Source organism: Diadema antillarum, unplaced genomic scaffold, assembly GCF_040938485.1.
Source record: "Diadema antillarum isolate AM-2024a unplaced genomic scaffold, OU_Dant_1.0 scf00000001, whole genome shotgun sequence".
Classification (NCBI taxonomy): Eukaryota; Metazoa; Echinodermata; class Echinoidea; order Diadematoida; family Diadematidae; genus Diadema; species Diadema antillarum.
The window spans coordinates 2,488,108-2,500,786 of NW_027270890.1; the positions used below are offsets into that span (position 1 = coordinate 2,488,108).

At 39.5% G+C, this 12,679-nt stretch overlaps 1 protein-coding gene across 1 annotated transcript in view; it reads right to left on the minus strand.

Annotated features, from left to right (window-relative positions):
- Positions 1-12,679, minus strand: part of LOC139721525 (alpha-mannosidase 2x-like) — a 220,830-nt gene that overhangs the window by 83,986 nt on the left and 124,165 nt on the right. Inside the window, exon 17 of the mRNA XM_071632875.1 lies at positions 10,972-11,086. Within this exon, the coding sequence (XP_071488976.1) occupies positions 10,972-11,086 (115 nt within the window). The remainder of the gene's footprint in view (positions 1-10,971; positions 11,087-12,679) is intronic.

The window sequence follows — 12,679 nt, forward strand, 5'->3', positions numbered from 1 at the left end:
AACAATATTACGATTCTTACAGTGAAAGGTAAATTATCGTAATACAACAGCATCATAAATACTGTTATCAACAATAATGTAATTCTATCTATTCTTGACAAAATTGAATAAAATTAATACGGGATAATCTTCAGGTATAATACTTTGTGGATAGATATATCAGATTATAAGTGCCCATGCATGTCCAGTCAAGTAATTTTCATTTGTATTCACGAATTCACATTTTACGTCGATATAGAACAATATTTCAATCAGTTGTAATAAAAACAATACGAGGCAAGAATTTCATTTATTGAAATTTTCGAGTAATATATACATGAGCATGACAATGAAAAACTCTTACGATCTCACGTTTGACCGAATTGCATGCTATAAACTGCTTACAAGATTAAAGGAAGTTAAATTTTGAACTGTGAAATTACTGTGAATACTACTTCGAGGATGTGGTGATCAACAGTAAATAACTGTTAGTCATTTCCTGACGGCGAAGTGCACTATTATGTCCATGTTACCTTCTACATCGAACTAGGAAGGTGGAAAAGATCCACCCCCCTGACCAAACCATTATACCAGCACAGCTCGGTCATGCATGCGCAGCTCAGCGATTCAACGCCGTTCCCCACCTTTTGATATCATCAAGCACAAAAGCTTCCAGCCGCAAGGAGTTAACAAATATCCGGGTCATTGTTAAAGACAACCTACGATGGGGCAGGGAGCACCTTGGCTTTTATGTCGAGAAACAGTTTGTATACCGTTTGTAATGAAATGCAAACATCAGGCTATACAAATCGGGGTTGGCCCCTACAAATGAATAGTTCTAATTAGTGACCCGACTGATGTGACTTCTCGGTATATGGTAAGAGCTTAATTTAAGAGAATACCTATAGTACTTGTTACTTATCTACGCGTTTTTTTATTCTTATAGCGTAAAGGCCGTGTCACACCTTTCCGGGCAAGCCTTGTGTGCGACTTGCAAAGAACAATTTTGACTACCCGGAGGTCCCCGTAGATGATCCGCACGTGACAGTACCTAGCACGTATCTCACCCGTAGTCGCCCTGAGGTGCGCACAAAATGTTTTTTACCCGCAACCATGTTTAGGCCCTGTCACACCTTCCCGGGCAATCTACTCGGGCTTGTTGAGTGTAGGGATTTTTCAGCATACGGGACAATTTCTGAGGCGGACAAGGATTTTGGCGAGTCAGTGTATGTGTCTTACATGCTGGACGTATTCTACTTAAATTCTACTTGCGAGTATACTGTGTGACCTTTGTACCAGTCGCGTGGGGGCTGACAACTCAGTGAAGGAATTCCTTTGAAGGAATGGCAGAATTCCCATAGAATGTCATTATCTTGGCTGCATACGGGACTGCGAAGTACCTGCGTGGGAGTTGCCTGCGAGGTGCTGCTGCTAAGGGCCTCCTACTGGCGTTCTGCGTGGACCTCTCTGGGCATCCCCGCGACCCGCCTGGAAAAAATTTTGGTCATGCTCAAAACTTGGCTGCGGTTAAATTGGACTTGCGTGCGCACCTCCGGGCAACTACAGGCGAGATATGCGCTAGGTACTGTCGGGTGTGGACCAACTGCGGAGAGCTCCGGGTAGCAAATTCATTTCCCCGCAAGTCAAGCTGCAAAACTTCCCAAGATGCGGTATGACAAGGCCTTGAGCATGCTCAAAACTTGTTCTGAGTGAGTCATGGGGGTTCGCTCACAGAGGTACACGCAGAACACCAGTATGAGACCCTTACCAGCAGCACCTCGCAGGCAACTTCAACGCAGGTACATCTCAGTACCTGTAAGTCGCTCGTAACAGAAAATGGATCGGTTTCAAAGCTCTCACGCAGGTCACACGGAATACACGCAAGTAGAAGATAAGTAGTACATGTCTAGTAAGTAAGAAACAGGTGCGAAACTCGCAAACATTCTTGTCCGCCCGCAGAAAATCCCTCCTCGCAACAAGCCCGGTTAGCTTGCCCGGAAAGGTGTGACACGGCCTTATAAGCAACATCTGGCGGAAACTCCATGTAACGATTGTATATATAATTACTGTATACATTTTTTTCGGGGGGGGGGGGGGGGGGGGGGGGGGAGGGGTGGGGTTAATCATACCCTCGTATGGGACAGTGTCCGAAGATGTAACAGGTATAGGCACTATATCCATGATATATTTACGTGTGCGGGAGGGGAAGAGCATGCAATCGAGGGACAGCTGGAGCATAATAGAGAGCACAGAGAGTTGGACAGAGCATCACGGGTGCATTTGTATTTTTAGATCTAATATTCAACACCGTTTTTGTGGAATTCATTATGTACACATTTTTTTTTAAACAGAAAATGTAAGAAAATTAATACTCTTGGACAGTGGGCATGGCTATAAAATCGTGATTTTCCTGTCACCTCGTGACCCCCGTGCACGTCTGTCACTGTGTAAGAACTTTAATGGATGATGATCGAAGGTGTGAGGAAAGTTTGCATTTACAGATCTGAATTTCAACGATCTGATTCACAATTTGGTACAATATTCTTATTTTAAAAAAAAACAAGAAAAAGATAATGTGTAGGCCTACTGATCGATAGGAACAATGAGAATGGCTACAACCACCTTCTGATGGACGTGTGCGTCTTTCACTGTAACCAACTTTATGTGAGTGAAGAGAAGTCGAATGTGTTGAGGAGGGGGTGTCCCCTCTCACACAGGGGAGCTTTTGCATTTTTTCAAATGAAATACAACAATCTGGTAGACACTTGGTGGAATATTTGAAGAATTTTCTACGTTTGATATTCTGAACAGGTTGGCAGGAAGCCTACAAGGTCTTCTAAAAAAAATGCTACTTAACAAAATGAAAACATAAGAATATTAGGGGAATTTACACGCATACAAATTAGCGGGTTACAAAACTCGAGATTTGTAACCCGCTAGCAAACTTTTTCGCACGTACATTGTAAGAAAGACACAAGACACAATATTGGCGCGAACAGCATGCTGAACCCAAGAGAATTTGCTCTTACTTCTGCCCCGCGGTGACGTGTGAACGGTCGACCAAATAAACTGCGTCTTTTTTTTTTTAATCCCATCATTTAAAACGAATGTACGCTCCACACCATTGTGAGGCACGAGAACAATAGTTTTATTGATTTATCGATTAGCAATTCGCATGTTACATCTGTTCTTATTAATGGTTAAAAAAAAAGAAACATTACTCAGTTGCCTCGGAATTCCCGAAATTATTGTCTGAGTAGAGCAAGTTTGAAGGTTCACGACGAACGAACGCACTCAGGCATGCATGCATCATGATTAACATGGAAGCACATGAGCCTACTCAATGGTCATTACATTTCAGACTTCGAAGAAAGAAATGACAGGAGAATACACACTCCGCCTAACAGTATACAAACATTCCTTAAGTGCCAAACATAACATAAACAAGACACACCGCAAGTTCATGAACTTTAGTCTCTGAGGGCCGTGGGAAAGGCAACGAATTAATTTTTGAGAAGTTATAGCCTCAAGTTAAGAATGTATTAAACTACAATGTATTGAACGAACGCAAACAGTATTCTCATTGTTTGTTTCCTCTCTCTCTCTCCCTCCCTCTCTCTCTCTTTGTGCTTGCCAAGAGAAACGAATACAGTCAACCTCGGATACCTCGTCGGATACCTCGTCGGATAAGCCGAATATCACTTACCTCGGGTGCAAAATGAAAGTCCCGATTGTTCCTATGGAGTTTCCGTGTATCAAAATTTGCGTAGCTCGAAGAAAATAACTCGAAGTTCGGTTGCCTCGAAGTGAAATCTAATGTCCCGATCTTAATGTAACTTATTGTTTTTCCCAGCATGTTGCTCGAATCGAAATTGCAACATCACTCAGCATCTCCGATTAATTAAGCGCGCGTGGACAGCGGAGACATGTCACAAATCTCTTCACACTCGACTGTAAATATTCTTAACCATCGCGCGCCCAAAGAAATACCCGGTAGGTCTACACAGCTGACAAGAAAAACCCCCAACACCTACCTACTACACACGTACACGATATGCACATAGCACCTGTGCCAATGGAGTGCTTACGTGAACACTACGCTCTTTTCTTTAACCACTGTGTTCTGATTTTTGATCGTGATACTGAGTAGTCATACCGTGCACGTACATTTCTTAACCGTCGTGGCGCAACTGCTTAGGTGTTGACAGTTATATCTTTGGCGTTAATCAAGGTCCACTGTTCTAACATCAATCTCCTGGGTCGTAGTGCCTATATTTAAACTTTTTTTTGGGCCTTTCACAAAGTTTGTTTCATTTATTCTTCCCCGAGAACGCAAGCACTGGATTTTTTTTTCCAGCAATGCGATTATGAAAAAAGTGTGGTATATGATCTGGAAGTATTCTGTGTTTTAAGATTTATAGCAGTTAGGCGCAGAGATTATTATAAAAGTTGATGCTTATACTAGGAGGTTGAAACTTACGTTTGAAATGAGAAAGTGGGAGCATTTGCTGACATTTGTTAGCATCCAAAAGTTACTGTTATTCATTTCTTATTGTAAAAGCAATCATCCAACATATGTTAGTATGTTAGCACCTTACGGAGCCGAATATAACCGTTCATCATTTTTAAATGTAAAAGCAAACAACCGACATTCATTTTAGCATCTTGGCGGAGCTGAATGCTATCCTTATCCATTTCCAAACGTGAAAGCAAACATCCGCTATTTGTTTTAGCATCTAACTGAGTGGATTAATACCGTTGATCATTTCCAAATGTAAAAGCAACAATCTGTTATTTATTTTGCATCGTATGGAGCAGAATATTACGGTTATTCATTTCAAACATCCGACATTTATTCTATTATCGTATCCGGAGCCGAAAGGTACTGCTGTCCACTTCCGAAAGAGAAATGAATTTTACTATCAAACGTAGCTTAATTACTGTTATTCATTTCGAAATGTAATAGCAAATTTCCAATATTTTTTAAACATCGTATGGGGCAGAATGTTACCGCCATTCACTTCCAAACATGCCAAACGTAAAAGCAATCATTCGACATGTATTTTAATAACTTCCGGAGCTGAATGTTATTGCCATTTACTTTCTAACGTAAAAGCAAACATACGGCATTTATCTTATCATCGTACGGAGTTTGATATTATTGTTATTCATTTCAGAACATTAAAGCAAATATTCGACATTTATTTCAGCATCTTCCGGAGCTAAATGTTATTGCAATTTACTTTCATTTTATTATGTAAAAACAAACATCCAGCATTTATTTTATCATCGTTAGGAGTTGAATATTATTGTTACTCATTTACGAACATCAAGGCAAACATCAAACATTAATTTTACCATTGAACGCAGTAGAATGTTACTGTTATTCATTTAAAAATTTAAAAGCAAACATCAGAAAGTTATTTTTAGCATCGTATGGAGCAGAATATTACTGCTATTCACTTCCGAACACAAAAGCGATCATCTGACATCTATTTTAGCATCTTCCGGAGCCGAATGTTATAGCTATTTCCTTTCGAAAGTATAAGGAAACACCCGACATTTATCAAACCATCGTATGAAGTTGAATATTAGTTTTTCGTTTCCGAACGTCAAGGCAAATATTCGACATTTATTCCAGCGTCTTCCGGAGCCCAATGTTATCCTTGTTCATTTTCGAACACAAAATCAAATATCTGACATTAGTTTTAGCACCATACGGAGCTGAGTCTTATCGTTATTCACTTCCAAAAGTATTACCAAACATCCGACATTTATTTTAGTATCATACCGAGTCGAATATAACTGTTATTCATTGCCAAAATTAAAAGCAAACATCTGACACTTATTTTAGCATCTTATGTAGCCGATTGTTACCGCTATTCATTTTCAAAAGTAAAGGCAAACATCCGAATTTTTTTGGTGGCGCGATCAGCCCACCAAAATCTTTATTTCTGAAATTTTAATTTCAATTCCGATTTTCATTCAATTAATTCATATAAAAGTCGATTCAATTCCAATTGACAAGCACGCAAACAATCAGTAGGCACTACAACAGATACTATGTTGAACAACGATAAACTTCGGATAAGTCGAAGAAAATTTGACGTACGCGTACCTCGAAATTCGCGTACCTCGAACCATTTTCTTCAGTCCCGACGAATTCGAGGTATCCGAGGGTGACTGTACATGTATTCCATCGAATCATGAGACAAAGTACTTCAGGGATAGATAGGCCTACAGACCCCATATTGGAAGTGAATAAAAAGGCTGTACTGAAATTCTTATCCATGCAGGCATAATTAGTGTGAAAACTAGTCCATTTTTAGTTAATTCGTGATCGACACTTTGGTACCCGTCGCGTCGATCTTGTTCGGTCGTCACATTCATATTGTGTCAGGCATGATTCATAGAGAAGGAAGGTTCACGCCAGAGTATCAGGTGCATGCATCACTTTGTACAAGCGCTTTGCGCACCTGCACCGACAGCTCACTGGTAGTGCGGACGCACGTGGATGCATGCCAACCAAAGAGGTTCTATAATAGAACCTCTTTGATGCCAACGCAGTACTCTCATGGACTCGTGTTAGCTAAATACAACGTAGTGTGGCGTGGTAGGGTTCGTTGATAGAGATTTACTCGAATGTAGTTTGTGACAAAGTCATTTGGATTCCGCCACACGGCACGGGAGAAATGGATGTTTTTCTGAATTTTATATACCCTCATGACAAAATACGAACGATCACGCTTCCTTCATAATTTAAATGTTGATAACTCTCGTTATAGAATGGGTAACGAGAATCCTGTGATCTCATTGGTCAAGAGCTATGTGTTGATTTTTACTGGCCGCACGCTGAGTCACAGTGGTAAACATGTTATCACGCACTTGTAGCAAGAGTACGCGTACTTGTAACAAAGGTTCGCGCACTAAGCAAGCGTTCGTGCACTCAGTACGAGACGCCTATTGGCTAAAACAACCATGCATCAGTATTTACTGATGCATGGCTGGCCGTGCGTCCAGTAAAAAACTGATACATGGTCGTCTATGCCAAGCCAAAAGGAAAAGCATCCAGTAATTTTGTCATCGGGTAACACGATATAAAAATGGGTTTTTGGCAAGAAAATTACCCATTCTATAAATCAGATGACGCACATGTCTTTTCGTGCGTCAGTCGGAATATAGTGTGCATGCGGTAACTATGGAATTTGGCCTAAACCCACTCGGCTTCGCCTCGTGGGTTAAGCATTCCATAGTTACCTTATGCACACAATTCCGACTGACGCACTCAGACCTGTGCGTCATTTGTATACTGTACATCCACATTTATCATGGCATAACTATACACAGCCCAGTCGTAGTAAAAACGACATGGTGTCTGATCGGGCTAATCATGCCAATGACCTTGATCAGGGCTCCACATTAACTTTCATTTTTGGTGGCCTGATCGGGCCACCAAAATCACTGATTTTTATTTTTTGATGGCCCAAAAATAAAATCTGGTGGCCCAAAAAACCCCCAAGAAAAACTACATTGGTCTTACTAAACATAGAAAAATTAATATTAAGTATTACTGAAGTGATACAGGTATCCATGTCTAAAATAAATGAATAGAAAATTCAATCATCTTACCGTTATTCTGAGCTCTAAGATTTAGCAAATAGGCTTATAGATTATTATGAATGTTATTGTATTTACTTTCAAACATAAAAGCAAACATCAGACATCTATTTCATCATCGTATGGAGTTGAATATTATTGCTGTTCATTTCCGAACGTCAAAGGGATCATTCGATATTTATTTTAGCATCTTCAGGAGCTGAATGTTATTGCTATTTACTTTCGAACATAAAAGAAAACATACGACATTTATTTTATCATCTTGCGGAGTTGAATACTATTGTTATTAATTTCCGAACGTCAAAGCAAACATCAAATGCTGATTTTACAATCGAATGCATCTAAATGTTACTGTTATTCATTTCGAAATTTAAAAGCGAATATCTGACAGTTACTTTAGCATATGGAGCAGAATATTACTGCTATTCACTTCTGAACGTAAAAACAATCATCTGACATTTATTTTAGCATCTTCCAGAGCCGAATGTAATTGCTATTTACTTTCGAAAGTAAAAGCAAGCATCCGACATTTATTTTATCATCGGACAGAGTTGAATATTAATGTTATTCATCTCCGAACGTCAAAGTGATCATTCGACATTTACTTTAGCATCTTCCGGAGCTGAATGTAATTGTTATTTACTTTCGAACGTAAAAGCAATCATCCGGCATTTATTTTATCATCATACGGAGTTGAATATTATTATTATTCATTTCCGAACGTCAAAGCAAACATTCGACATTTATTTCAGCATCTTCCGGAGCTGAATATCACAGTGTATCCTTATTCATTTCCGAACGCAAAATCAAATATCTGGCATTAATTTCAGCACCGTACGGAGCTGAATCTTACCGTTATTAATTTCCAAAAGTATGAGCAAAGATCCGACATTCATTTGAGTATCATATGGAGTCGAATGTTACCGTCATTCATTTCCAAAATGAAAAGCAGACATCTGACATTTATTTTAGCATCTTACGGAGCCGATTGTTACCGCTGTTAATTTCAAAAGTAAAGGCAAACATCCGACAAAATCTTCATTTCTGAAATTTTGGGGGCCTGACGTGCGTTTTTGGTGGCCATGGGCCACCGTTAGTGTCGAGCCCTGCCTTGATACATCGGAATATTCGGAAAGTCATTTTCAGTACCGTTGATGTTCGTGACATTTTCGTTACGGCGACAGGAACGGATTACCAACTCTATCGAAGTGAAATGTGGAGTGGAAATCGATGCAGATTAAGGGAGAGGATACAGATGTTTTGAGTGAGGTAGGGTGTTTACTGTTTCTCCGATTTACGAGTTCACGCTTTGCGTTGTCATTGCGTTCACCGAGGTCTAAAACATTTATTTTACGTAAAATGCAAATGATTCTGTTGCACATTTGACCATGTAATTTGTGACGGAAAATTAGCGATCGATAAGATGCATGTTTTCAGAATAGACCTAGAGTCTGATCGTGCACTTTCGCTACAGTTTATATTGGGGGGTTTTTTCCGTCCTCATCGTGCTTCGCAGTTGAAGCGATTATTGTGTACAAAGCGCGATGAATTGAGGGACTTCAAACAATGTATGTCATCTAACGGTAAGCCATGGTAGTAATCAAGTCATCAAGTCAAGTCATAATTAACTCATCAAGTTAACAGCGATATAACAATAAAACCACGACTTTTTCACGACAGAAGCACAACCACAGGACGACAAAATCACTGTGTTAAGACAGCGTTTTCACTGTCAAAGCATCGCGAATAGTGTTGGTAGTGAGAGTGGCCCGTATGCACAATACAATGGAGGGCCTATTATTGTGCCTGTGTGTGGCGTGTCGGATCCTGTGCAGCTCAGGTAAGACATTGAGTTTATTCTCAAATTGGGTATCATTGTTCTCAGACTGTTTAGGATGGCTGAATATCCACTTTACTGGGACATGTCCGCGTCAATCATTACCTTTCCATTAAACACACAAGTAGCCTGGGGCAGCCGGTCAGAATGTCGCTTTGTGGATCTACATGGTGGTATTATATCAAACTTCAAGAAATCCACAGGACTCCTCACTAAAAATTTTGGATGTTGTAATGTTAACTGAAAGTGACGGACATGTCCTAGAATTGTTGTGTTGATGTCAAAGGCATTTCCCCGTTTCGATGGGAAGAATCAGTGGGCAGAACTTTCAGGGAATGTCATAAGCATTTTTGTTTTTGTTTTTGTTTGTTTATTGTTTTGCGGGGAGGGGGTGGAAATCTGTATGTGTGTGTGTGTCAGTGTGTATATGTGTGTGTGTGTGTGGGGGGGTGAGGGACAACAAGACAACCTTTGGATTTCAAGGGGTGCTGCTGTAACCCCTCGAAACTCGAATTCAGAAAGTGGCGGGTAGAAGAGAGCACAATTTGACAACAAATTGAGGAAACATTTATTTCATTTCATCAATAAAAATGTAGAAAATCATACATGAAAAAATAAAAAGCCCTCAGACCCATGGATTTCCACAGGTGCTGCTAGTAATAATAATAAGAGCTGGTTTTTGTATAGGATATTTCACACTTGTTAAGGATCTCAATGCGCTTAACAGACTATTACTAGCAACTCATGCTGGAATGGCAACTTCTCATAGCAACAGCTGATCAGGAAGCTGAATGCCTGTCATTACCTTGATAATTGTCATTCCAGCAAGAGTTGCTATCATATCAACTTTTGTATGAAATGGTGCCCAGATGTTCATGAAAATTTAAGAAAGAAAAGAAAAATACATATCTCGTGATGCTTCTTATCACATTCCCTTTTGAAAGTTACAGGTCTAGACCAGCAGGATTAATAGTTCCTGGGCTATAATTTTGTTTTGTTTTGTTTCATTTTTTCTGTACAGCATCATGTTTTAGGATTTTCAGAGGTTTGTAGCCAAGGTATATTGCTTGGTGGTCTTTTTTTGAATGCAGTATGCTTGATGTGGACCTTTTAAACTTAATGAAACTTGGAATATATTTGAATGTTCTGATGTTCAGTTTGGTCGTACTGAGGGTTCAGGTGACAGAATATAATTTGGCACGAAGGCTTTTTGACAGTAAATTATCTACACATACATGCTTGATAGACATGTTGGACACAAAAGTGTACATGCATGTACCTGTTGTCTACTACCAGTACTCTCATGACCAAACGCTTTTGGGAGCACATTACAGGGACTGCCGTAAAATCATGACATTTGGGCTCATCTCACTAATATAGATTGCACAAAAGAGGCACTTTTTGAAAAAAAAAAATGAAATAACAAATTACATTATGACATTCTGGCTTTATTTATCTTTGAAGTAACAACTTGCAAACATAATGAGCAACATTAGTGGACTGTGTACTTCTGCAAAGTTTCTCAACATGCTACTTACCTGGAGTATTAGAGAGTGCAATAGTATGCTTAACACAGTAAAACATGACCTCCACTTGAGTTATCAATGGTCCCCGGGTCACCCTAATTGGCACATGGGCAGAGGAGTCAAGTGCCTGAAAAAAAAAGTAATACATTTTATAGATTAATACCATTCCACTTTTAAAACTCATAAAGTCAATGTATTGCTATTTGCATTACCCATTATCAAAAATAACATGATTTTATTGCATAATCAGAGTGGTCTGTGGAACCGGGAAATGTGCACACGCCTGGAAATGTGCAAAGCGTCTTGCCAGGAAATGCTCAAATGTTCGATGTTGCAAGGAAATGTTTGATTTTGCTGGGAAATGTGCAAAAGCCACCGGGAAATGTGCAAACCATTCATTTCACCTATATTAGGCCAAAGAAAAAAAAATGTTGTATTGGTGTAACATGAGATTTTCAAATAGGGTCGGGAGGGCCGCTTTTTTTTTTTTGCTACCTGTATTTTAGGCCAAAAAAAAAATATGTTGCATTGGAGTAACGGGTCACTGAAAAATAGGGTAGGTTGGTGGGGATTTTTTTTTTTTCTTTTAATAAATCCCTCCCAAAGTTTCCCCCAGATCGAGTACCCCCCCTTCAGCGACTGCCCCTGCCCCCCCCCCAAAAAAAAAAATAGTACAGTGAACCTTCTTTAGTCGAATAATCGCCTATTAAGTCAAAGGTCTCATAAAGTTCTCTTCTCTTTATATTCTATTGTTTTAAAGACAAATCTTCTTTAAATCTAAGCCATTTCTTCAGTCCTATAACAAATTCGGCTTTAATATAACAGGCAAGGTTGACTGTAGTTTTTACAACAGCTCTAAGATGTGTAAATTCTATCGTCAAATGCCAGGAAATCCCATATGAAGACTCTTTATTTTATTTCATTTTTAACATGATAACTCCATGATCACCCTGCGTTGAACTAAAGTTTCGCATAGTGATGGTTCCTGTGTAATAACAATAAACAGTCAACATACTACACCAAAATCAAGACTGTACAGCTTCATTTCAGGCAGCCAGCAGAAGGCTACTGTAACCCTATTGCTCCGTAGATCCTTACACCTGTCCCGCTGGCCCCGGCTAAAACTAGAGACCCATTGTACTGCTAAACAGTAAACAGTTAAACAGTTACAACTGCTGCGCTGAATGTGCAGTGTTCATCTACTCTACAAATCATTTATGAGGCCGATATTACTGGAACTACATTGTATATCCCTTCACAGAATTTGAAGATGTTGAAATCCCTATCCTGAATGTTTTCACTTCATATTTTACTATTTTGACTTAGATCCAAAGATAGATGCAAATTGACCCATGTGTACAATCTTTTCATCGCACACGGCGATCTCTAATACAGTCCCACATATACAGATTTGTGTAAGTTTTCCACACAAGAAACCTATGGCAAAACTGTACACAATACATTGCAGTCTGAATGCAAATACACTGTATAAATCTTGATAGAGTACGCTCCGTGTTGGAAACAGACGACGTACTGATCAAGCGAGGCTATTATATTAGGCTAGGCGCTAGCTAGCTCTCCCTCGTACATCCCCAGAGCCGTTTCCATTTGCGGGTTTTGGCGATCGTGATCGCAATCAACAAGATACTTGATATCGATAGCAAAAAATAAATAAAAAAAACATAGGGTCAGCGGAATTTTTAGGGTCGGGCGGGTTTTT